Source organism: Gossypium hirsutum, chromosome D12 (genome assembly GCF_007990345.1).
Source record: "Gossypium hirsutum isolate 1008001.06 chromosome D12, Gossypium_hirsutum_v2.1, whole genome shotgun sequence".
In the NCBI taxonomy this organism is placed as follows: Eukaryota; Viridiplantae; Streptophyta; class Magnoliopsida; order Malvales; family Malvaceae; genus Gossypium; species Gossypium hirsutum.
Window position 1 is genome coordinate 15,985,231 of NC_053448.1, and position 27,575 is coordinate 16,012,805.

The 27,575-nt window shown below is 32.7% G+C and overlaps 1 protein-coding gene, 1 non-coding gene and 1 pseudogene across 2 annotated transcripts; 1 reads left to right on the plus strand and 2 right to left on the minus strand.

The window, feature by feature from the left end:
• Positions 1 to 2,145: 2,145 nt before the first annotated feature.
• On the plus strand, positions 2,146 to 2,251 carry LOC121224727 (small nucleolar RNA R71). Its single transcript, XR_005922472.1, has one exon. It is a non-coding gene; the product is annotated as a small nucleolar RNA R71 (small nucleolar RNA).
• A 10,171-nt stretch (positions 2,252 to 12,422) lies between these two features.
• Positions 12,423 to 17,488, minus strand: LOC107945450 (chaperone protein dnaJ A6, chloroplastic-like; annotated as a pseudogene).
• Positions 17,489 to 24,982: 7,494 nt separating this feature from the next.
• Positions 24,983 to 27,483, minus strand: LOC107945451 (uncharacterized). The gene is made up of 2 exons (XM_041108526.1): positions 26,018 to 27,483; positions 24,983 to 25,794 (listed from the first exon to the last, which is right to left on the minus strand). Exons 1-2 carry the CDS (start codon positions 26,279 to 26,281, stop codon positions 25,630 to 25,632), a joined length of 429 nt encoding a protein of 142 aa, XP_040964460.1. The 5' UTR covers positions 26,282 to 27,483; the 3' UTR covers positions 24,983 to 25,629.
• Positions 27,484 to 27,575: the final 92 nt, after the last annotated feature.

Here is a 27,575-nt window from a genome sequence, read left to right on the forward strand (position 1 = left end):
GAAAGAAGCAATTTTTCCAAACAAATCAAAAAGAAAAAGGGAAGAATGAGTTTTTAGGGTTTAAGGTATTTAGGGAGATTTAAAAGATTAGAGGAGATAAAGGCTGTTTAAATAAGACTTAATGTGATTTTAGGTTAAGAAATAGGTGTTTGGGGGGTTTAAAATCGGGTAAATTAAGGGTTAGGCCGCCGAGTTGCGCAAATCAGTCAGGTCAATCCTGCAAAAAAATTGCAATGATGTCATGACACAGGGGTTCCGTGTTGCAAAATCCCTGGTAGTTTTCTATTGTCACAAAATTAGGGTTCAATGTCACGACCCACTCCAGATTTTTCAATTTTTGAGTAAACTATGGTGTCGTGACACCTAAGTTCTGTGTCGCGACATCGAAAGAATTTTCTCGATTTTAAAAGTTGTTATCGGTGTTGTGACACAAGATTCCTGTGTTGTGATACGGGCTCTGTTCTCACTCAAAACTCCATTTTCTAGAGTGTTATGGTTGCTTATAAAATGCAAGGCTAATGTGAATTAAAATCTATACTAAACAATTATCTAAATATATAATATTTTACAAATGTTAAGCATCAGGTCAAATATCGTAAGTCTTACTGTCGGATTCATCCGACAATATTATCAGTTCACAAATGGATGACTCTTTTGTTCTATCAGTATTAGTCCATCATCCATCGTGCCATTCCACCTTTTCCTGCTTGTCCCTTTCCTTAAACTTGTTTATTCTTTTTGCATGCATTAAAGGAAACGTGTCCCTTGACTTGAGAATGTTACAAACAAATAATTTTTTGCATTGCCCCCTGACTTCATCATACCTTCCTCGCTTGGTTGATGGCCTTATTTAAAATTTTCAGTCTCACCATTGATGTTCATAGTTAATTCATTTTTCTCTAAATCAATGGTGGACCTAGAAGTCGCCAGGAAAGGTTTACCTTAATAAGATCAGCATCTCACGATCTTCTTCAAAATTAATCACCATAAAATCTGTCGGAATAATGAAACTACAAATTTTGACTAACACATCCTCTAATACCCCTTTTGGATGAATTGAAGATCTGTCGGCCAACTATAGTGTTATATGTGTATTTTTAAGATCCCCTGACCCGAGTTTTTTAAAAACATATAAAGGCATCAAATTAATACTATCTCTAAAATCACATAGAGCTCTATTAAAATAAATTATCCTATCTCTACGGGAATAGTAAAACTTCTCGTGTTTTTAAATTTTTGGGGAGCCCATCTTGAGATAATAGCACTACAGAAAGCGCTTATACTAGTTTAACCAACCTTAATTTTCCTACACCTAGACATAATTTCCTTTAAAAACTTGGCGTGCTAAAAACTTGGCGTGCTTAGGACCTTTCTCTATTAATTTAATTAAAGGCAGGTTAACATTTAATGTTTTGAACAAGTTCAGGAAACTTACAAATTCATCCTCATCCTGCTTTTTTTTTCCTCCAGTCTCAAAGGGAATGTGATTTTTCCACCGACAGAATCTTTAGTTATTTCCGTCTCTACCTCTGATGTCGGTGTGGTTACCTCCTCTGGCTCTGGCTCATCTTCAGCCTCTAAGGATTCCTCTTGAGGATCGTCATTATTCTCCACAATTATCTCTAGAATAGTGGTTTTTAGACTACTCAGTACTTTGCCCGATCGAAGCGCAATCGCTTTCATGTGATCCTTACCTTCTCTCTGTGGATTATCTTCTATGTTGCTGGGAATACCTATACCAATTTGTCTTTTAATGTCACCTATCATGCTCATCAATTGGCTCATTTGATCCTCAATTTTAGTTAATGTTCTTGTTGAATTAGTCCACTCAGACTGCACCTTCTTGACATTCGTTCTCATTGATTGCATTTCTCCCTCAATTCTATCCAAACGTTGACCACATACAGTATTGTCACTTGGGTTGACCCTATCCTGAGGTTTCTGCAAATAAGAAGTTTTATAATTAGTATTTTTAGCTTGATTTAAGTTGTTACCTCATCCTTGATTTCCTCCTAATCTCAGGCTTGGGTGATAGTCGGGGTTATACGTATTCGAATAAGGGCTCCTCCTCTTGCTCCGTCTAACCCAGATCATGCGTTCGTATCCAACCCGTTATAAAATACCTGCAATCGCATCCACTCAGGAAATTCGTGGTGCAGGCATTTTTGAATCTACATTTTGAAACATTCCCTTGCCTCATAGAAACTTTCTCCCTCCATCTGTCTAAAGACATCAATCTCTCTTCTTAGTTGAACTGCTTTGCTAATCGGGAAGAACTTCTATAAGAACTTTCCAGCGAGTTCATCCCATGTCGAGATAGATCATAGTGCCTGCGATTCTAACCATGAAAAGGCGTTATCAATCAAGGAGAAGGGGAATAACCGAAGATAAATAGCATCATCAGTGACCTCGTTATACTTAAAAGTATCATAGAGTTGGAGAAACCATTTTAAATGTTGATTAGGGTCCTCTATCATCACGCCCCTAAACTACAAATTATTTTGGACCATCCGAATCATTGCCGATTTGATCTTAAAATTATTAGTTGTAATTGTCGGCCTTGCTATACTTTCCTAAACCATGTCCAGACTTGGTAAGGTATAATTCCTTAGGGTTCTCTCGTTTTGAGCCATATGTACGTTTGCAGGTAGTTGTGGCGCTAGTGGGTTTCCTAAGGTGTTATTGTCAATGTTACCAAATAGTGGACTTTCATGTGGTACGTTACCTGTAGCAAGTGGTGGTGGATCTTGCATTTGTTGTTGCTGCTACTGTTCCTGTCGGCAATTTCTTTAGATTATTCTCTCTAAATCTGTGGCTACTATAATAGGTGTGCCTCTACTACAAGTCATACACTAAACCCAAAAAGAGAAAATTTGTAACAATAAATAAAATAGAATAGAATCAAATATATAACTTAAAATTTTTCTAATTATTCTTTCCACGTGAAAACATTAAAGATAGGGTTTTTTAGGTACGAGAACAGAATAAAATGGGGGGTTTTTTAGGGGTTTTGTAATGATAAAATAAAATAACATAAAAGAAATAAAGTTCAAGAGATAGAAGAGTAGAGTGAATCAAATCTTGATTATGGATGATTAGCTCGCTTCGGTAATCCCAATCAACTGTTGTCTCGAGTTTCTCGTTAATCAACCAATCACTACCCTAGCAGGATCTTCCAATCTTCCAATAACATAGTGAGTCAGTAAAGACTACTTATCTTTCGAACTCACAGTCCAGACTGGTTTGGGGTGAAGTTGTTCACAGATAGGAAATACCAATTTTAGGTTAATTCCCACCTTGATGACTTCTCGGGGTTGTTAGGCCTATGGTTTGTTTCACGTTCTTCATTTCTTAAACAGTTGATCTATTGAGTAACCCTACAAAACAATTAATAGATTATACCTCCACTTGCTAATCCTCCATAGGAGGATTAGTTCCTCATGGCTTTCATAAACAATATGGAGTTAACGTAAAGAGAAAACATGATAAATGGATTACATTGTAGAGTTTAATAAAATGTCTTATTTGTATTAAATATGGAAAACAAATCCATAAAGTTTGATGATCTCCACAAATCAGATCTCTTGACAAAGAACAACTAAAAATAAATTCTAAAAACCTAAGAAAGAAAGAAACTAAACTAAGTTTAAAAGAGAGAATCTAGGCTAATTGAATAATGTCCATAACATGTGTCAAATGAGCCTATTTATAGATTCTAAGTGGTCGTCATCTTTAACCCTAGGTTAGCTGACATTCTCAAGCTTTCAGTTTGATTGTGTAGACCAAAATGCCCTTGTTTCGTATTTAATTTCTATTCTAGAGTCGATGTCGTGACACACCAGGTCCTGTGTCACGACAAGGCAGTTAGTGTACTCCTCTTGGGATATCTTCAGGGGTATGTCGCGACACCCTCAAACTATGTTGCGACATTGAAGGCAGTCTTAAGGTTTCTTCATTCTGGTCCTTATGTTGTTACATAGCAACCAGTATTAGTTTTAGTAAGCCTTCTAAAAGTCTCCTGCACACTCACAAAGTGTGTTAGCTCACCCTTAGGTCTCATTCGGCCTTTAAGGTCAATAAAAGACTCACTTTGCACATTTTATTAACTTATAAAAAACTTAAGAAAACATAATTCAAACCTACTAACATGCTTATTTTCAAGCTCCTAAAGTGAGATAATTATTTTAATCTACTACATCGAATTACAGCAGATCAATAAATATCAACTTAACATGAACCAAAGCACAAGTTTAAACTTCATATTACAAAATCATTTACACCTATGTACATGCCACTTATAACTAGCCAAAATGACTAAATTCTATCAAAAGAGTTGAAGGATAGTGTGAGCTCCAAAAATGATCCAATTAATAGTACGAATCTGACAATCTACAATGAAGAAAATGGAACAAGGTAAGCTTACTTAGAACTTAGTAAGTTCGTATAATTTAAACATGACATACATGTCATTTAAAATAATACTAATTGAAATTAACATAAGAACTTATAATTTCTTGACGCCTTGCATATTCCCTACCATAACAAAATGGTTAGTCATGATTATATAGCAAACATCAAGACATATAGATAGCATAATACACATATCATTTACATTCATTTCATGAATAGCATTTATACCATATGTTTTCATTTCCATTCATTTCCATGTCTTGTTTTGCCTCAATAACTATAGTAAATTAACTTTGATTGCTCAGAATAACTTTGCTCACTTGAGCTGTAAATCGAGACATTAACCATTACTCGATGATGCTCACCCAAGCTGTAAAGAATTCGCAACAAATGTTGGATCTCAGTCATCAGTATGGTATCCACCATTACATAGTACTTGATAAAAATAACACCAGCACATAATGCCTGATAAATATAACATTGGCACATAGTGCTTGATACAGCATGAACACTGATACAAAGTACTTGATAATATGGTCACCGATAAATAGTACCTGATAAATATGATCACTGGCACATAGTGCCTTATAAACCCTAATGACATGCCATTTATATCCTAATCATTCACTAAGTTCACATAAGCCTAAATTCAATTCTCATACACTTTCCGTCAAGGTAAGATAATCACATATACAACATGGCTATTTAGCATTTCATATCCTCTTTCAATTTATTTCAAACACATATAATTACCATACTTTACAATTTAATCCTTCAATCTCAATTTCAATATTTATTTCAAACAATCATGCCATCACATTTATAAATAATACAGACATAAATATGTATTAATCAAAATGAACCTAATACTAACTTACCTAAATAAAATAGAAACAAACACCACACCGAGGACTACTCAACAATTTTTCATTTTTCGTGTTTATCAATCGGTTGATCTGTTTCTTGATCTATATAATAATCTAACTCAATTAACAATTCCAAATACCTTATATCGTCTAAACATATGCATATGACCCTTTATTAACATTTTACAATATTTTCCTAATCTTTTACCTTTTATTCAATTTAGTCCCTAAAATCGAAACTTACATATTTTTCACAATTAAGCCCAAAACCTTTTGACTAAATTCACTTGTACTCCTTTACAGCTCACAATTAATGAAATTTTACAATAATTTCATGTTAAATTTAATATTTTATCATTTTAGTCCCTAAACTTAAAACTACCTAAATTTACTTTACAAATTAGTCATATTTCAACACCAAGCTTCAAACTCAACCATTAACATTCAAAAAGCTTTTAGAAAAACAATGGTAAATTTTCAAAACTTAGACAGTATTGCAAAATAGTCCCTGGGTTAGCTAGATTAAGCTACAATGATCTCAAAAGCATAAAACTTACCAAAAAAACCGAGTAAAGAAATGCTTACATGCAAGGGTTAAATATCCTAAAAGTTTCAAAGATTTTATTTCCTTTAAAAATGGTGGAAAACTTAGTGGAAGAAGAAGAATGAATGGTGATGTCTTTACTTTTGTTTTATTATATTTTAATTAACATTTTTAATATAAAATAACATATTATTTATTTTCTATTCATAAATCATCCATTATAGAGTAATATGTTCAAATTACCATTTAAAACCATCAAATCATGTTTTTATAATCATTTAGCAAATATAAATTAATAGAAATTAACTTTACAGTTTTTACAATTTAGTCATTTTTCCTTAATTAACTATTCAAACATCAAAATTACCGGATCAAATTTTAATACGACACTCTAATAACCTCATAAATATTAAAGAAACAATATTTATAGACTCACATGTCAGAATTGTAGTCTCAAAATCATTATTTTCGACACCACTAAAAACAGGTTCTTACACACAATCCAATACTCTAAATAATCATTCATTGGCAATCATTTTGTCTTCCACTAAGGAACCAGTCGGCTCTATCTTAATTGAAGAAAAATTAGATCTCAACTAATTATCAATCAGTCATCAAAATTTTCATAATTTTCTAGTAGAGCCCGCCAACTTACTATATTCTTCAATTAACTCTCAACTCTCCTTTAAATTCATAACTTTAATGAAAACTGAATGTGACATTTTCCCAACCTCTAACTGCAGGAGCAGATCTCTGAGTCACACCAGGATTATCATTATCATTTTTTAGCACTCTCAAGAAAAATGCTCTAGGGATCTGCATCTAAAGCATGCTCTCATCAATTTCTAGCATTCACTTCTTTGTTTCTTTCCGCAATGTTCACAATTAGGAATATTCACGTCTCTCTGGGAACCCCTAGTACTATCCACTGACATTGATGGGTGCCTAGCTCGATCTTCCTTTGACTTGAAAATCAATGGATTTGATCCTCAAAGTCCTCGAGACTCTCTAGCTTGCTTTGGCAAAGGTTGCGAACTAGCGGTGTCGACTCTTTTTCCAAATGCTCGGGAAGGCTAAACTTTCTCATCTAAGCCCATGGCCTGCTCAACAATCTTTGATGGTTTAGCTAGATTGGCAAATTCTTCAAGCTTATGCAAGACTAGCTAAACCTGAAGCTCATCTCTCTATCCCCCAAGGAATCACTTGCAACTTTCCTCATCGGTTGGCACTAACTTGAGGGCATACTTGCTGAGTCACAAGAATTCTCACTCATAATTAATAACCAGCATATCACCCTATTTTAGCATCATAAATTCTTGCTTTTTGTCTTCCAGATACAATCCACCCACGTACTTCTTTTTAAACTCTAATTGGAACAACATCCAATCAATCAAATCTGTCGAAACATAATGGGTGATTGTTAACCATCATTGATATGTCTCTTCTTTAAGAAGAGATACCATGCATGTAACAAATTCGGGTAGTGAACATTCTAACTGTAGGAGAACTCGCTCGGCTGACTCCAACCAAATTTCAGCTAAGGAAGGCTCGACACCTTTCAATCTTTTAAATTCAATTGCTCCATACTTTTGCAACTCTTTTATTGGGGCTCATCAGGTTACATGTAACACCCCCATACCATGTTTGACTCAAGGAACCTGATATAGGAATATTACATTTGGTGCTAAATTAATTCTTAGCTAATTACTAATATATTTGAACATAAAAACGAATACTTGGAACATACTTAATATTTTTCCTAAGTACATCCCATTCTATTCAAAATTTGAAAACATACCCTATTGTTGCTTGAAGATGTGGTGAGATGAAAGCTTGCAATCTCAAATTCAAATCTTCAAAAATCACTGTACCTAATCTGCGCACGGAAACAAACCATACGCTGAGTATATTTACTCAGTAGTATTACTATAATTCAAATACTTAAAGTAAAATATTAAACTTGTATTTTCAATCATAAGCCATTCTCTCTCAATGGATCACTTATCTGTTCATCTTTTAATTTCATACTACCAACTAGCTTAATTAGCTTTAATCATTTCAATTTGCACTTCAAACTACTGTATCATTATTCATTTTACAAAGAATTTTTTTGTTCATATATCTCATTCCAATAATTCATTCCATTTCATATATAAATCATTCAATTCAACAATTCATACAATATCAATTCTAATTATCAAATTGTTCATTACCTCTATTAACAACTCATAATCTTTATACTTATAATCTTTAATAACCATTTCATGCACAAAACAATTTGTTTCATTAATAGTATTAACTATCTCAAATTCATTTCAATTTCCCATTCCATTATAATAACTCATCCATTATCAATTCCATTATCAATTCGTTCTTTTATAATCAATTTACAGTTATAGTCTTTTAATATTCGATTCATACATTAAATCCATAAATAAATTTCAAGAACTTGTATTCAATTAAATTCAAGTATTATTTCACTATTTCAAATCATTTTATTTTCACTTCTCATTTCAATTCAATTTAGTTCAATTCAAATCACTTTTAATTTCCAATCAATAGATCCTCAAATATTCACATAATTCATAATTCAATATCATTTCTTACCTCAATTCTTTTATTTTCCCCTATTAACATGACTCGGACTTTGACGGATACACAGATTCCAACCCAAACACACCAGTACGGCACATTGTGCTTAAAACGGTACATAGTACCTGATTAGTATACGACACATAAGTGCCTGAAACGACACGTGAGGTGTCTGATACGACATGCGAGGTGCCTGATACGAATGCGAGGTTCCTGATACGACACACGAGGTGCCTGAAATACGACACATAAAGTGCCTGATATACGACACATAAAGTGCCTGATCGACAAAGCCGATAAATCCCGTACTCTTCCAAATCCTATGGCATGCCAACTATATCCGACTCAACTCGACTAGTTAATAGTGTATTCAAATCATTTTTCTATTTCAAATTCACTTTCAATTCAATCACAATTCAATTCAAATTCACTTTCCACTTTTTAATCAATATACAATTCAGTATCAATACATATTTCAGATATTCACATATAATCATACTTCGATTCAATTCAAACCACTTTTCAATCAATACACAACTCACGTATTCACACATATTCATAATTTAATTCACTTTTATTCAATTCATATTTTTAATTCATTTTCCAATCAAATTCAAATCACTTTTAATTTCCAATTTGTTCATATTAAATTTCAATAGCCATAAACATTTTTGAATCAATTTCATTCAAATCAATATTATCATTTCAATTGCTTACCTAATTTTACCTACCATGCATTTTAATTAAAATATAACAATTAATAATAAATAGATTTGAATTATAGTAATACAAACCGTGATTCTCGTGTCTATTCCTAGTCCACTTTTTCTTTTCCTTTCTTCGTAGATGCCTCGGGTGCGATATTAACTACGAAAAATTAGGATAATTTTCATAATCATTAATAAAATATTAAATTATGTCTAATATTTAAATTTTCCTATTCAATTTCTACCGTAAATTCAATTTGGTCCTAATTAAATTCACTTACTTTCCTATCTTAATTCATACTTTATTTCTACTCAAATTTCAACAAAACTTAGACATAACTATCTAAATTTCATCATAAATACCAAATTTCGAAATTCTTGAAATTTAGTCCGTACTATGCAAAACTTATAGCTTACTTTACAATTTAATCCTTTAATCAATTCTAACTAAAATTTCTATCAATTAAACCCTTAATTCATCAATTTGTTCAACACGGCCTATTCAAAAACCTAAGAATTTCCAAAACTTTAACTTGATTTCAACAAAACTTTATTCCAAAGCTTCTAAAACATCAAAATTAAGTAAAAAGGACTTAATTGACTTACCAATTAAAGCTTTAAGCTTCAAAACCCTAGTTTTCCCTTTTCTTTTTCTTTTCTTCTTTCCTTTCCCCTGTTTCAAATTGCTCTCTGTTTCTTTTCTTCTTTGTTTGTTTCTTTTTTTTTTACTTTATCATCTATATATATATATATATATATTAGTTAACAATAATAATAAAAATATAATATAATAAATATCTAATTAAATAAATATATTACAAATGTATGAACACTATTATTACATTTGTATATTTTTATCACCATACACTTGGCTTTAATTTAATAATTATTATTATAATAAATATCTTTAGCTTAAAATATAAGTAAATAAATAATTATACTACAAATGTTTACTTATATCTATTACACATGCGTTTTATCACCACCCCACATTTGTCAACTATTTAATAACAAGTAAATATATGTATTACAATTGTACACACATATATTTTTACGATTGTATATTATCATCGCCATCCACTTGTTCTTATTTTATTTATTTCATAATATAATATAATATAATATAATATAATATAATATAATATAACATAACTAATTTATTTATTTATGTTAATTTAACAAACAAAAATATGAGATTTTTGTTTTGTTTGCCGCCTCAACTTATGTTAAATGGCTTATTTGCCATTTTGGTCCTTATTTTCTTTTAATCTACAATTCAACTTTTACCCTTTATTCACTATAGTCCTTTTTCCTAATTACTCTTAATTAAGTTAAATTCACCTAATTAGAACCTAATTAGGCACACCACTAGTCTCATAAATATTTTTAATAATTATTTATGAACCCATTTCACTAAGACGGAGGCCCGATATTGCACTTTTCTGATGTCCATGAATTTTTGGTCATTACACTGCAACTATTAGTGTAGCTTGTGGATCAACTCCCGCTACTCTGTGAAATACTTCTGCTATTTTACGGAGTAGATCCTCATCACCTCGACCCTTTAAGTGAGGTCTATCAACTCTATTTCATCGAGAACTAGCTTGATTAACACTGTGTGCCTCAACCTCTACTCGGTTCTCACCCTCAATGGAGTGCTCACTGCTATTAACTTCTTCTTCAACAACATTTTCAACTATAAAATAGAAAAATTCATAATCAACATCCATATCTCGACTCGGAATAAACTTGACCTTGGCATACACCTTTAAACTTGATTTCGAGCTTAATTTAGTTCAAGAATCGGCTAAACATGTAGCTCTAATACTACTGAATGTAACACCCCATATCAGACTCGATCATCGGGTCTAAGTTATGGAATGCCACATTTGTTACCAGAGCAACTACAATCACAATTCCAATCAATTCAACAATTTATACTGGTTATTCAGATTAATACATCATTATAACATATTATATAATCTTATTCGAGGTTTATACGAGCTTACAAAAGCTTTTATGATTACCCGAGACCATTTGTTGACCTAAATGTAAAACTTTCATAGTTTACCGGGTTGGTGTCGCGACCAAGAAGAACTCACATCACCACATCAACGATAGAAGCTTGGTGTCGCACTTCAATAGTTTAGTGTTAAGTTGACGTCGTGACTTCAAACAAGGGACACCACGACGTTGGGGGCTGATGTCATGACATCCATAGAACGGTGTCACGACTTTGAAGACAAACACCTACAACGTCTTAAATCATTTGATTCAACCTACCAAATTGTATAATTCAACTATTTAGAGGCCGAAAAATGCAATAAAACTCATCATGTATGTTCAATTACATATATCTACTCATGTAAGCCTTAACAATTCATGAACCATTCTATTAACTAACATCTAATATGCAAAATGTCAAATTAACAATTTACAACTCAAAACCAGTTCAACGCTAGGTACGTGCCATTTATCGAAATCAAAAGAACTATACAAACACTATTGAGTCGAGAATTTGCAATCCGGATGTTGCTTTACCTCTCAAGGCTTCAAGATCCACTAATACATGCGTATGGAATAAACAAATCATACGCTAGGTACTTTCATGATTCAAGTCATAAAAACGAAACATTAACACGATAAAATATAATCAGTGCATGATTAAGTTTCAACCATTCCATTTTCATCTATTCATGTCATTTGCTTCAATTCGTAAATTATCTCAATTAGCAAATCAAAATGAACATATCATGGCAACTTTCTATCATCAAGAATTCATACATTACCATTTCAATTCATACCATTTGATTATATCAATATGCAATTTTCTTATTGAATCTACTGATTCATTTTGTTTCCATATCAGCCTTCCAGGCTCATATAAATCTGTTTGCATGGTCTTTCACAAGTCTTTCATCACATTTCATATATATGCACTTATAATATTAAATTATATCATCATTTCAATTCAAATCTCATTTATCAAATTAGCAAACAGAGAAAGTCATATAACATCTATTTTAATATGATTTAAATGAAAATTTTTAAATAATTTAGTGATAACTATAACTTTATAACCAAAATGAAAACTTATTCATGCCTCATTTACCATTTAAAAAATATCTTTACAATTTCTTTATTGTTTTATATCAATTTCAAAGTCCCCTCCTTTTTAACGTCTATGTGCTTTCCTTTTAATGTACAATTGAAAATTTTTAGGAAAAAGACAATATTATCTGATAATACTACCTTTTTAGTAAGCATTTGTATGTATTAGACTCGTTATTCATTCATCAAAAATTAAGACAAAATAGAAGGGTAACATTGTTGCCCAAATTTTAGTTCAATCTCAAAGAATAATTAATCAAGTGTCAAAAGTATAATGCAGAATCAAAGAGGTATTCGTCTCTAATTCTTCATCTCCTGTTTCACCTCCCTCTTTCCCTTACGATTTCTTCATATTGGACAAACCTATCACATTATAATCTTACCTACCACTACAAATTTCAGCAACCTTCCCTTTTGCTGTTTCAAGCTTTTGAGAACTGCTAGATGTTCCATACAAGTCCCGTAGTTTGAACTCTAGAAGCCACATCACCCTAGACAGTGAATGCATTTTTCCACAGGAAATCATACGAGGTTGGTGTATACAATAAACCCCGCAGCTATCTCCTACTGCTTGCTGTCTTGCCCTTGCTTAAGTCAGATAGCTCCTCAATAAGCTTTCTCTCTTCACTGCTCAACTGTTTTGGTATTTCAACCTGTACGCAAACCAGCTGATCACCCCTCATGTTGCTTTTATTTAGAACCGGAACACCTCTCTTTGCCATTACAAGGGTGGTGTTTGGCTGTGTCCCAGCTGGTATCTTCAGATCAACCATACCATCAACAGTTGGAACCTTGATTGTCATTCCCAATATGGCATCCATATATGACACTTTGCAGGTATATAGTATGTTGGTATCATCTCGTTTTAGGACAGGGTCTAGGATAACTTGAATAACAACAAAGAGATCGCCTGGAGACCCACCTCTCCTTCCAGCATTTCCTTCAGACCGGACCCTTAAACGACTACCAGAATCCACACCAGCAGGGACTTTCAAACTGATCCTCTTCGTTTTCCTTACTCGCCCATCACCAGAACATGTATTGCATGGGGTAGAAATTTCCCCCATTCCACCACAAGAAGAGCATGTCATTACCTGCTGGAAGACACCTAATGGAGTCCTTGCAGATGAGATCACCTAGCCTTGTCCACCACATGTTGTACATTTTGAAGCTGTTGTGCCAGGTTTTGCACCTGACCCATTACATGTTCCGCAGCTTTCCAGTCGGGTTATCTCAATCTCCTTCTCAACACCAAAAACTGCTTCCTTAAAATTCAACACGAGACTGTAATATTTGTCCTGCCCATCAACTGCTCTATTCCTTGAACTACTGCCACCCATGCCCATGCCACCCATGCCACCCATGCCCTCGAACAGTGACTCAAACAGATCAAAAGGATTGCTAAAATCCTGGGACAATAAACAAGCCATCAATGACACAAAATGATATGTTCAGAGGAACCAAGGAAAATAATTTTGAAATGAATAATCTTATTCAGCATTATTAGAATTAACTTACCCCCATTCCCATGCCAGCACCTTTAAGTCCAGCCTCCCCATATTTGTCATAAAGAGATCGCTTCTCATCATCAGACAACACCTAAGCAATATATAACACGTCAAAAATCATTAGATTAATATGACGATAGTCACTGATGCATTTCAATTGTATAAAAGATTCCAACTGGAAGCACAACATGGAACTTACCTCGTACGCGTTGCTAATTTCCTTGAACTTCTGCTCCGCCCCTGGATCTCTGAAAAATAACATACAATGATATGAAATTGAATAAATGAACGAGAAAGGAACTAACTACTTAAAATTTTCTGGATTTAAGAAGATATTTATAACTAGCAGCAATAAACTGTTTTAGAAGACTTCAGAAGACAAACATCTGATTAAGAGGCAGAAATGTACAAACAGTGCTACATTCCCTCCATTTCAGCAATCACATTTAAGAATATATGAATATATGAATACAAACTCAACAAATATCTAACTCAGGGAAATCTAAAACTATTATTTTGTTCATTCTTTCAACAACCGCATTCACCTTCCAACCATTATTTAATCTCAGTCTTGGTAAAGGTGCCATAAACTTTTATTTTAAGCACATGCTTAGGACATAAAGTAGATAGACATCCCTTCCACTTCTTTTAAACTGAAAAATGATTAGGCAACTTCAAATACACAAAAGGTCAGCGTGCACTAACATTACAGAAATCTTCAAAGTTAATTCTCCATCATGAGACAAGGATATTAAAATGGAAAATAAGTGGATCCATCATATTAATATGATCTCTCAGGGAATTTTTATCTACCTTACTACAGAAATTCACTAGCAACATCATTGTTACTAAGTTCCATATATTCAACAAACAAAATCACATCTGTCGTTCAACCAGAATGAGAGAAGCCACTTTTCCAAACATCATTGTGGACAATTCTACAGGAAACAACTTTACCATCTCCGAAAGGAAGAAAATGATAAGAATAAATTAGAGAAAGAAACATTGATGTTTCTCACAAACAAACCACAACATCATGGTCCAACTGTTCACATTTTTTCATAATGAGTTGTAAGGGTCAATATAGTTAAGACATTTTGAGATTTTCATCATTATTTATTTCTCTATGCTGAGCTTAAATTCCAGTAAGCAGATCCATGGAATCCCAATGAAGTCCTCTGATTGCATCACATCAAATCCCACAAAAATCCAGAAAATTACACCTTGATGATGTAATCTCTCACAAATTCTATCTGAACCATATGCAAATAAAGCTCAAGTTTCGTTGCACTGAACATTAAATATGCATTTACTGCATTATGTCAAAACAAATAAAGATATTGAAATACACACAAGTGTAACATACACAACCGTAATAAAAGGCAATAAGTACAAGGTTATCAACTGACTTGTTCACATCCGGATGATAACTCCGAGCAGGCTTCCTATAAGCTGAAGAAGAAAAAAAGGTAAAATAAAATAAAAAAAATAAGGTAATACAATACAAGAGATAAAAGTAAAGAGTAGCAATTGGAATAGCTAAGTAACTAGGTATAGTATTGTAGTACGTATGAAAAAGGAATCTAGTTTACATAATAATTAATCACTTGTACATGTATGTAAGTATACAGTTTAGCCATTTCAAATTTCCTATCAAAAGCAAGGTAACCATAATTTTCCTTCAAATGGTTGGGACACCTAAAAGACTTCCTTTTGAACAGCAGGAACCTTGAATGCAAATACCATCACATGCCAACTCACCTGATTAGACCTTGTCTTACATTTCTCTCTAAGACTTGTAAGCATCCATTTTCTTCCCCTTCAATAGTGAGAAGATGCGTTACTGTTATCCTGAAAAATGGAGTAATTTTTTCCAACTTCTATATACCTACTTATATCCTCGAATGTGTCTTAATCTCTCTTCACATTCATCTGTCCTCTCTAAATTTTCTTTCCTTTATATCATTAACATCTACCCTCCCAGAAACTTGAAGCTTCTGCTAGTTTTTTAAAACATTAAAAGCAGAAATCCTTAAAGCTGGATACAATTAACTTCAATAAGTTGCAAACTAAAACCATAAATAAGAAATATACTAGCAAACTAAAATAAGCACGTAAATACCCTAATCTATCATATAAGCCATAAAATGGAACATTCGCCAAACAAGGTATGGTAGTCAGCATACCACTCTTAATTTCAGATTTACTTGCGTTTCTTGACACCCCAAGGACAGTATAATAGTCCTGCTCATTATAACCCAAGATCATGTTAAATTGAGAATGGAATAGTGAGCAAAATGTCAACTACAGAAAAAATGAATTTTCATCCCAAATTTTCAAAAATATATGATTGACAGAAAAAATATAGCCTCCACTTTCATACACATGCACACAGAACCAAAATAACTGGAGGTTTATGCTCACAGTTTCAGCTCTAACAATAAACCGTGCTCCCCTACGGCAATGTGATGTTTGAGATGACCCCATATAGGATAATAATGGAAAGGAATCACGTGAAAATAAGCTTGAACTTGGTGCTCCCAAATAACTCGTACTTTTTACTCTGCATAAGGGTAATAAAAACCTAAATTAGTCTTCCATAAATACCAAAAATTAGACAATTATGGCTAGTGATAATACATCCCCACTTTTTTCTTCGCCCCCCCCCCCTCCCCCTTCTTTTCAGTAATAAACACAACAATTATAGCATAGACGAATTAAAAAGGGGGAAAATTTGCCATCTAATCATTATGTTCACCAAAATGATATGCATAAAAATTTCATAACTGAATTGGATACTGATGAAGAAACCATAAAAATAAAACCATAACTAGAAATGACACAGAAAATTCAGCAAATCTATGTCTGAATAAAGCACTAGAAGAAAAATATTGCAGTCGGACAACCAAATTCAGTAATTTCTCTTCTATACAGAAAAGATTAAAGCAGAAAACTTACCCTGATTGAGCTGTGATTAATCGATTTGGGACATAGGATCGTATGGTAAACAGAGAACGAATACCGCATTGGGCAACACAGGTACTTCCATAATGTATAATGGCCATCATCTATGAGTATTGATGACCTAACCTTATGTTTATGCTGAGTAGGCTTGGGCAGGCTGAAATGGATAAAAACTTAAAATCTTAAAATTTAGCGCACTGCTCTAAGCTCAATACAATGCATTCTTAGAAAAATAAATTAGTAAGACTTTCATTTCAGCATCATTGATGTAAATATAAGAAGAGTGTCAACTAGAATAACGCCAAATGATACAACGGTTATTATCATGGTCATTGTTCATATCAACTCAAACCATTATCATATATGTGACAAGAATAAATGAGATGAAACAAAATAAACTGGTAGAATCCTAATATTGAAGTTCATGCTTAACTGCTAGCTGTAACAAACTCAAAATCATAATTAAAAAGTTGTATGGAAAATAAGGGCCTCAATAGGAAATGCCATTTATTTCATTAACTGTTATGAGAAACACAGCAACTTGGTTACCCGGACTCGGCAATTTGGGGTGCAGTACCTGTGTCAGACACGGATTCCGACACGGGATACGGGTCAGATCCCGAAAAAACCAGCGGACACGGCGGTGGGTGAGAACTGAGATGAGAAGAGAAAAAAAAACTGATTTGCAGAGACGAGAGAGAGAAGAGGGACAATGGTAGGAGGAAGATGATGATAGAAGAAAGAGAGGAGACTCTGCAAATAAATGAACCCAAAAAAATTAGGGATAACAAATGTACCTAAATTATATTTATATGGACAAACTAATCTAAACTAAATTTAACTAACTAAATTATTCAAAAAAAAGTTATATGTTTACTGAGTTGTTAAAAGAATTTTTTTTTTTTAAGTTGGAGTAATGAGTTCTAAATCACGATTCAACTATTCGTACACTATTCAATTAAATCTAGCAATAGTCAATGATCCTTATTTATATTTACATAGATGGTTTTAGAGAAGAGAGAATAATATATATTAGCTTTAAATATAGCAAAGGTTTCTAAAGTTATATTCTCCTCTAAGGTTGTATTTAACAATACTTAATAAAAGTACTTTTAAGCTTAAAAAGTATTTTTTGAAGAAAATTGTGTTAAACAAACAATTATTTTTGAGAAGTACTTTTAAAAAATGCTTTGAAAAAGTGATTTTGGGAAGTATTTTTAAAAAATTTAGTTTAAGATTTAAGTATTTAATATTAATATCAAAAAGTATTTTTGAGAAATAAAATGTTTATTTTAGACATAGTGTTATAAAATAACAAATAAACATTTAAATAATGTTTAAATTAGTTAATATTATTATATTTTAATAAGAATATAAAAAATAATTTATTATAACTTGTTAATATTTTAAGATATTAAATATAAATTTTAAATATTTTTAAGCAATTAATATTAATTATTTATAAATTTTGATTTGAATATATAAACTATATTTTAAATATTTAAACATTTAAATATTTAAATATAACCATTAAATATTTATAATTAGATATTAACATATTTGTATTATTTTAAGAAATGTTTTTTTTTTAAAAGTCTACTCTCAAGTAGCACGATTTCGTCTAGAAGTCTAGGGTTTTTACGATTAGGTTTCTTTTTACGATTGGGTTTCTTTTTGCCCCGACAAGGAAAATCTTCTTTAAAAAAGAAGATACTTTGGAAATATATTAGAAAAATTGAAATTTCTAGGATCTAAATCTCACTTATAAACAGGAAAAGGAGGATTTGTTGAAGCATGGCAGAGGCGTCATCAATGGAGACGAAGCTTGCAGATTTAAGCCTTGGTAAAGAAGAGGATGAAGGTATGCAATTTGCGATGGAGGCTAGACCATAGAGATCAGTATACGAATTGTGCTTTGTTGGATGTTGCCTTACAGCAAGTGTGGTTCACTTTCCTGCAATGAAAAACACGATGGCTAATTTGTGGCATCCGTTAGGGGAAATCTAGATCTCTGACCTAGGTGAGAAACGCTACATCTTTCGATCTTTAAATAACCATTGAGGTAGATGTGGAGTGGGTGCTGAGCAGAACGCCATGGACTTTCAATAACCATTTTCTTCTACTTCATAGACTAAAAGAAGGAGAAGATCCAAATTTAGTACCTTTAGTTTTTGCTGATTTTTGGGTGCAAGTTCACAATTTTCCACCAGTTTTTTTTTCTAATTATGTGGCGCAACAATTGGGAGATTTTGTTGGTAAATTTCTAGAACACGATACAAAACGGCTTAATCAAGGTTTTAGGAATTTTATGTGTATGTATCAAAGTTCAGCTAGATATCAGGAAGCCATTAAAGAGGAAGAAAAATATTATGATTTCTTAGTCAAATTTTGTTTATGTGAAATTCTGATATGAAAAACTGTCTTTATTTTTGCTTCCTTTACGGATGTTTGGGGCATGGAGATAGATTTTACCGTAGGAGGATTAATCTAGGTCTGAAAGAAGTGGAATGTGGATGGGATGTATCATTAAGGGCACAACCAAGGAGAGCTAGCATCACGCCAAACGTATGGCTGAGGGAAGATAATATGGGGAGAAATTGTGTGGAAGACGTTGGCAAGCAAGTAGTTAGGAATAATGGTAGAGGGACGTATAGTTTTGACCCACGGTAAAATTTGGATTTTATTAACCATACTTTAGGGTTTAATTTAGAAGGTAGAAAGAGGCAAGACAAAGAAAAAGAGATACAATTGTTAAGTGAGGGGGAGAAAGAGGATATGGAAGAGGACAGTGAGGAGTTACCTTTGGAGAATATAAAAAAACATAGGTCAAACAATCAAGTACAAGGTATATTTACATACGCAAGAAAGGTTGGATTAGAAGAAAAAAAGGGAAAAATTTGCAAAAAAAAATAGATATTAACAGCTGCCAATAGGCAAGTCAACCGGGCACAATGAAAATTTGAAGTTGGAACGTTCGTGGATTGGGGAGTCCACAGGGTGTTAGAAGGATTCAGCATATGCTGAAGTTGTATAGTCCCCAGGTAGTCTTCTTTGTGGTGACAAAACTAGACAATTTTCAAATGGAAAGAGTTAGACAACAGTGCGGATTTCACTGTGGCATAAATGTGCCGGCAATGGGAACATAAGGTGGGTCAAGTCTTGGATGGAAGGGTAAGGCATTGGTGACCTTAAGGAGTTTTTCTAATAATCACATTGATGTTGACATTGAAGACAATGAAGAAAGATCTATTTGGCGAATGACTAGATTTTATGGGACACTAGAGGCCCGAGGAAGAAGTGAAGCATGAAAGCTATTGAGAAGGTTGGGTAAGGAGCAAGTTACGCCATGGTTGGTTGTGGCGATTTTAATGAGATTCTATACTTTTTTGAAAAGGAAAAGGGTTTGCCTAGAGATGAAAGTCGCATGGAAGAATTTAGGACAACCTTGAATGAGTGTCGACTAGAGAATGTGGGATATGTTGGTAGGTGGTTTACGTGGGAAAGAGGGAACTTGCCTGAAATAAACATTAAGAAGCGCCTTGACAGAAGGGTGGCAAACATAGAATGACTTAATTTATTTCCTAATTACACAATTCTGCATTTGTCACATTTCTTTTTGGACCATTGCCCTTTACTTTTTCAAACCAAGCAAGAGGGGATGAGTAGAAGAAAGGGAGGATTTTGATTTGAAGCATGGTGGGTGATCTATCGTAATTGGGTGTAACAAATTAAACTAGTTTTCGCACTTTAGGAGCTTGAACATGAGCATTTTAGTTAAGTTTAATTACATTTTCCCTAAGTATTAGTTAAGTTAATAAAATGTGCAATTTGAGTCTTTTATTAACCTTAGGGGCTGATGAGGCCTAAGGATGAGCTAATATACTTTGTGAGTGTGCTGGGGACCTTTAGAAAGTGTACTAACATGATACTGGCTGCTAGGTTGCAATACGGAGCATGTGATGTCGCAACATAGAAAGTGTACTAACATGATACTGGCTGCTAGGTTGCAATACGGGTCAAGGTATAAGTATCTCCAACATTTATTTTTACTATATTTTTATGGCCTAGAATTTCACGGAATGATTTCTTGAAAATTTTGTTCAAAAATCTCGACGTTTGGGCACTCAATTTAGTCAAAAGACTAAATTGTAGAAGTCCAAAAGTTGAATTCTACATGTTAGAGGTGTCCAATTGTTATGAAATTTTAAATTGGAGGTCTTTATATGGTAATTAGACCATTTTTTAAGTTATGGAAAAAATGGACATGAGATAAGTGAAATAGGAAATTTTTAAGTTAGGGGCATTTTGGTAATTTGGTAATTAAAATGAATTAAAAGGGAAAAATATGGCAAATTGTGCTCATCTTCTTCATTTGGCCAAAATTAGCAAGGGGGAAGCCATATTTAGGGTTTTCAAGCTTCCAAGGTCCATAGTAAGTGACCCTAAGCCCCGTTTTTAATGTTCTTTACGTTTTTGGAGTCCCAATAACTTGATTTAGCTTATTCTAGCAATAATTTAACCTAGGGTTCATATTTGGAAAAATACCCATAGGTGAAATTTTTTTAATTTGATTTTTTATGGTAGAATATGAAGCTTGGAATTATGTTAAACAACTTTTGCTAAGCGATTTTAAGTTAAAACGAGTAAAACGACATAATCGGTAAAAATACCTAAGGTTCATAAGTAAGTGCTAGAGTGGGAATTTGATGTTGCCATAGAAGGGAAAATGTTCAGCATGTCATAAAACATAAGAATAAGGGATGAAGTTTAATTTCCGAGCTTTGGGGCAAAAGTGTAATTATGCAAAAGTTTAGGGGCAAAATCGTAATTTTTCCAAAGTTCAAGTCAAGGATTGTTTTGATGAATGTGAGTATTTAAATAAGATAAATTTGCTATTATAGATCAAGAAGAACGAAATCTGGAGTTAGACCGGGGAAAGAAAAAGGTTGAAGACTAAAGTGCTATTATAGATCAAGAAGATAAAAAGGTTGAAGACAAGAGACCCGAGTATCCTTAGTATTCCAAGTGATTCAATGGGCTAGTAAATAGACCATGTTACATGAAAGTTCAGATAAAAGCATAATAATAAATTCAGGTGAGTTATAAGGATTGAGAATATCTCAGTTATCAGTTGAGAAAGAAATTTCAGCAAGGGAGGAGTAAGTTATAACCATGAGTTATTTAAGTAAGCAAGTAAGTAAACAAGTAAGTGAGTAAGTAAAGAAGCGAGTAAAGATTCTAATGTTTGATGAAATTTATGAGTATGATTATTTATGATAAATGTTGCTCATTATTTATTTGTAAACTTACTAAGCTTTATGCTTACTTTCTTTATTTTCCTTATTTTTATAGTATCGCCAAGTCAGTTCGAGGATCACAAGGACGTCGGAGTTCGTCTTACACTATCTACAAATATCTCGGTATTATGTGATTTCGAAATGTGCAAAGCTATGGCATGTATAGAGACTTAGTCATTTTGAGTGTGTTTATATGTATGACTAATGGTTAGCTATTGAAATGGCTAATTAAGAACATGTGTGGTGTTATGAATGCCTAGGTGATAGTTTATACCTACAAAATATGAAATAGTAAAAATTTGCAATGAAACAGTTTTGGGACAGCAGCAGTGATGTCACTTTGAAAAATCACCAAGGATAGTATAAAATGAATTAGAGAGTGAATTAAATATAGAATTAAATATTATAGAGTCTATTTTCATATAAAAATAATTGTGTGGGTAAAGGAATTTTATATTTTAAGATATTTGAATTTTGGTTAGACAGGGTTAGAATGGTTTTTGGAGTCCCCTGTTCTGACTTTAGAAAATCATTAAAAATTGTAAAAAAAATAATTATGAGTTATAATTTATATGTCTAGATTTCTTAGTGAGTCTATTTTCTATAGAAACAAGTGAGAACACCATATGAAAATCATACGATGAGAAAATTGATTTTTAGTGAATAAAGGGCAGAACCGTCATGCAGTGAAACAGGGGAGACTTTAATGAATAAACTGTACTAATTGGCTAATCCAAAAATTCTGAAAATTTTATGGTAAGATAATATATGAGTCTAGTTTTAGGTAAAATTTACGGATCTAAATTTTTAGTTTCATAACTTGAGTTATAATTAAATTAGTGACTGCTGCGCAGGTGTACAACATTATGGTGAACAGTGAAATAAATTTTAAAAGTAAATTTTTATGCTCTGAACTGGTAAGTTAAATCAGATAACGCCTCGTGCTCAACTCCGAAAATGGTCTCGGGTAAGGGGTGTTACATGTGACTTCCTATGTGGAGAAATAAGGAAGGTGAAAGAAGGAGACATAAAGCGGTGAGTGAGAAAGGGTTACTAAAGGGGAGAGTATGGGACAATATGATGTGTCAAACTATTTTAGTGCTTGAAACAATTTCATGCTTACTATTCTTGAAATCTATACCTATCCTAAGCCTCAGTACGTTACAAGCCAAAAAGCCCTATGTGATCTAGGTAGACTTATTCACAATTTGAAATCATACTGAATAATTGCATTTATGACTATTTGTATTCTGCTAGGATAATCAAATTAATTGTGTAATTATTGATGGATTCTTACATTTGAGACCCTTAATGCTTGTATGCTTTATAATATACTGAACTTAGGTGTCTAATATCAAAAGCGGTAAGTCAGTTATATCTCATACCAAGATTATATAGCGTATGAAATGCTTATTCATGTGCTCCAAAGCTAACACTTGTACTATACTTGTTCAAGGTTCATCTTTTTTTATTGTTTTTATTTGTGTTGCTTGAGGACAAGCAATGACTTAAGTGTGTGGGAGTTTGATCTTTTGCAATTCGGTGTAGTAGATTAAACTAGTTTTTGCACATTAGGAGCTTAAACATGGGCATTTTAGTTAAGTTTAATTACATTTTCCCTAAGTATTAGTTAAGTTAATAAAATGTGTGATTTGAGTATTTTATTGACCTTAGGGGCCGAATGAGGCCTAAGAGCGAGCTAATATACTTTGTGAGTATGCTAGAGACCTTTAGAAGGTGTACTAACACGATACTGGTTGCTAGGTTGCAACACGGAGCAAGCGATGTCATAAAATAAAGAGTAGAATAGAAGAATTCCAAGACTACCTTCAATGTCGTGACACAACCTTTAGAGGTCGCGACATACCCTTGAAAACACCCAAGGGTGCGTTTGGTTCGCTGTATTGGATTAGAGGTGTATTGGATTAGAGGTGTATTGAGATTAGAGGTGTATTGGATTAGAGGTGTAATAGCTAATCCACTGTTTGGTTGAATGTAATGGAATAGAGGCGTAATAGTAATCTTGTGTTTGGTTGAATGGAATAGAGGTGTAATAGCATAATGGAAAAAACTAAAATGACTAGAATACCCTTAGCATAAAATTGTTTTGGTAAATGATTATTGTTATTGTTATTTAAATTTTAATAAGATTATTATTATCAGTAATAAATATTTTAATCATATTTAAACATAATTATAATTAAATATATTTTAATTAAAATATATAATTTAATAAAATTCTTAATAATCAATATTCTTATATGAATTTACTCAAATCATAATATATGATACTATAAAATATAAATTAACATAATTATTAAATATATTATAATTAAAATATATAATTTAATAAAATTCTTAATAATCAATATTCTTATATGAATTTACTCAAATCATAATATATGATACTATAAAATATAAATTAACATAATTATTATTAAATATATTATAATTAAAATATATAATTTAATAAAATTCTTAATAATTAGCAGAAATTTGTTTTGGTAAATTATTATTGTTATTGTTATTTAATTTTTAATAAGATTATTAATATCAATAATAAATAATTTAATCATATTTAAACATAATTATTATTAAATATATTATAATTAAAATATATAATTTAATAAAATTCTTAATAACTAATATTCTTATATGAATTTACTCAAATCATAATATAGATAATTTAACATAATTATTATTAAATATATTAAATATAATTTAACATAATTATTAATAATCTTATGATTTAACATCCTTCAATGGACTTCGAAGGTCCTTATAGTTTCAACCCACAGTACACATTATTCAAGTTAATCTCCATATTATATTTATACATATCAAAGCTATAAGCAACATAGAAGCTAATGAGGCCCCATTTCCCACAAGTCCACATGTAGATCCTCGGCAAAGAGAAACTAAAGTTACAAATAACCTTACCAGCTATTCATGCAACATTCACACACTTTTTGGACAGGCACCAGGAGTCAACCTGTAAAGAAATGTAACTTCTTCAGCTCCTTCAACTCCATTTCCTACTTGGCACGCCTTAACAAGAGCAGCACTCATGAGTAGCACTCAAAACAGATTTAACACGACCATTGCAAATTCAATTTAACCCCGTTATGCCAAATTTGATAGAAAAAAGCTTCGGCAGAGCAGCATGGTTCATTGAGATCAATACACTTTCTACTTTGCAAATTAACAGCATGCTTCATGAGATAATCAAGTGATCTACAATTAAAAACAAATTAAACAGTACTACTGCTAAATATATTTAATGAAACACTTGAAAAGGGACCTCAAAAAAAGATTATTGATCATAATTAGAAAACTCATTTCACCGAATTTGACAGAAAAATGCTTCAGCAGAATCAACAACGGTTCATTAAGATTCATACACTTTCATCACATATTGGCAGCATGGCTCAACAGATAATCTATTACTGATTAAACTTAATCCAATAACACAAACCCATCAAAGTAAACCAATCAAACTTAAAATTTGACACGGTAAAAAACGAAAATAACCACTCAAAATAAAATGTGAAGCAGAAAAAATCGTAAAACTACATTCTAGCTTTGGTAATTAAAACATCTAGGTTATCAACAAGTGCACAACCATGTCATTTACTTCCTTTGCATGTGGCAGCATCTGTTTAAGTTCCTCCACCTTGACGAGAATATCCATGCCTCCCTTGCAGCTTCCTCTTTTGCTTGTTCGACAGCTGCCTCTTGAAGTTCAACTTCTTTCATCAAGTTCATAATCGATTGCATGGTCTGAAACAAAATTTTCTGAACCAAAATCTCATAAGTTAGCAGTTCATCCTCCCAAAATAGCAACAACAAAAAAAACATTAGAAGTTCAAAATTTCAAAGATCAGTTCATTCATCATGCTGCGATCAACGATATAATGGACTAAGTTCTAGTATTATTAGCATTGCATAGGATCATTCTCAAACCCAAACAGCCTCCAAAGTTGACAAAAGAAAGTAACAAGTTTAGAGCAAAGAGTACCTTGTTATCTTTAGCATCTTCAATGATCTCTTCGAGTAGATCAATTCTACATGTTTGACTTGATCTACTAACAACAGTGTTGAAGGTCTCATCCTCAACATCACTCATTTCACCAATGCAACCCTGCTGGGATTTAAGCCCTACAAAAATTTCTGGTAATTGTTCTTGAGAGTATGACAGAACCAGCATGCTCACAGCATTTTCTTCACCGACCATGGTTCCATTGAATGAACTGCTTCTGCATAAATCTTTATTAAAATCCATGGGTCCATCAAAATTTAACTTATCATCACTGCCGCCATTCTCCAAAAGCGGGGCCGTATCATCAGCCGAGGTGAATGGGGCAACCTGTGGCGTCCTCGGAAACCCATCTTCAATGTCTTTGGTTTGGTCTTAACTTGATGAACATGAGAAATCAAGAACCAAAAGTCAAGGAAAAAACATTAGAAGATACAGTAAGATCCATTAAGGTTCATGATAACTAGTTTTAGAATCAACTTAGAGAAATTTCCATTGAAATAGAAGAAATAACATACAGTTCACCCCTTTTTTAAACTCAGAAACAATAAACTATATTATAATCCTTACTGAAGTTTGATAGTTAAGCAAGTGAAAGCATTTGATAATTCCAAAGCCCAGAACCCAAAAGATCACATAAAAGAATTGCATACAGCTCATTTGACTGCATTTATCATTCTTCCTCAATAAAAATGGAAAAGCAAAGAAATTCTGATCAGTCCTCTCGTAAAAATTTTTAACTCCTAACATAGTACTAGATTCATCAAGATGATGATCGTGACAGTTTTCCCAGAGACTTCCACTTTAACACCAGAAATCAAGTAACAAAAAATTGAATTCCAACAAAATAACAGAATTAAGGGCATGGGTATTGACAATTAAAGGGTAAAGAGAAAACCAAAATCAAAATTTGACCCAACAAAATAGAAGAAATGAAGCTTTTGGGAATCACCTGAAAGAAGTATAGTTATAGAATTCAACATCCAAACACATGAAAAGAAGTGAAGCAGAGGAGAAAATGGTTTGTCCCAAACGAAGAGCCAAGCTAGCGCTAGTTCCCAATGCCCCTGGCACTTGCTCCATCATCTTTCGAGTCAGCTTACCTCTCCGTTTCTTCATCTTTAAATTCCCAAACAAGAAAGAAGAAAATAGAGTTTCAAAGAAAGTGAAAGAAGTGGTCTTCGAAATTCCGAAAAATTATGCTTGCAAAAATGGTTCCACCTTTGGGTTTTGTTTCTATGATGAAGACCTTGGAAGAGAGAAATAAGAAAAGGAAGAAAGTGTTTTTTCTTTTTAAAATTCTGAAAATAGGAGTTATATTGTTTTGACATAGTTTCATTCATGTCTGTTTCAATGTCTGTGAAACCCATCTTCAATGTCTGTTTCAAGATTTGCATATAGACAGAGGGAGCAAATCGGCAGAAAGGGTAAAACAGTGAGGGGAAACCGAAGGGGCAACTAATCTGCAGAAAAGAGTGGGATTAGAAATCGGTGGTTTTCACCGATTAGGAAGGTAAAGGATTACACCCGTATTAGAAAT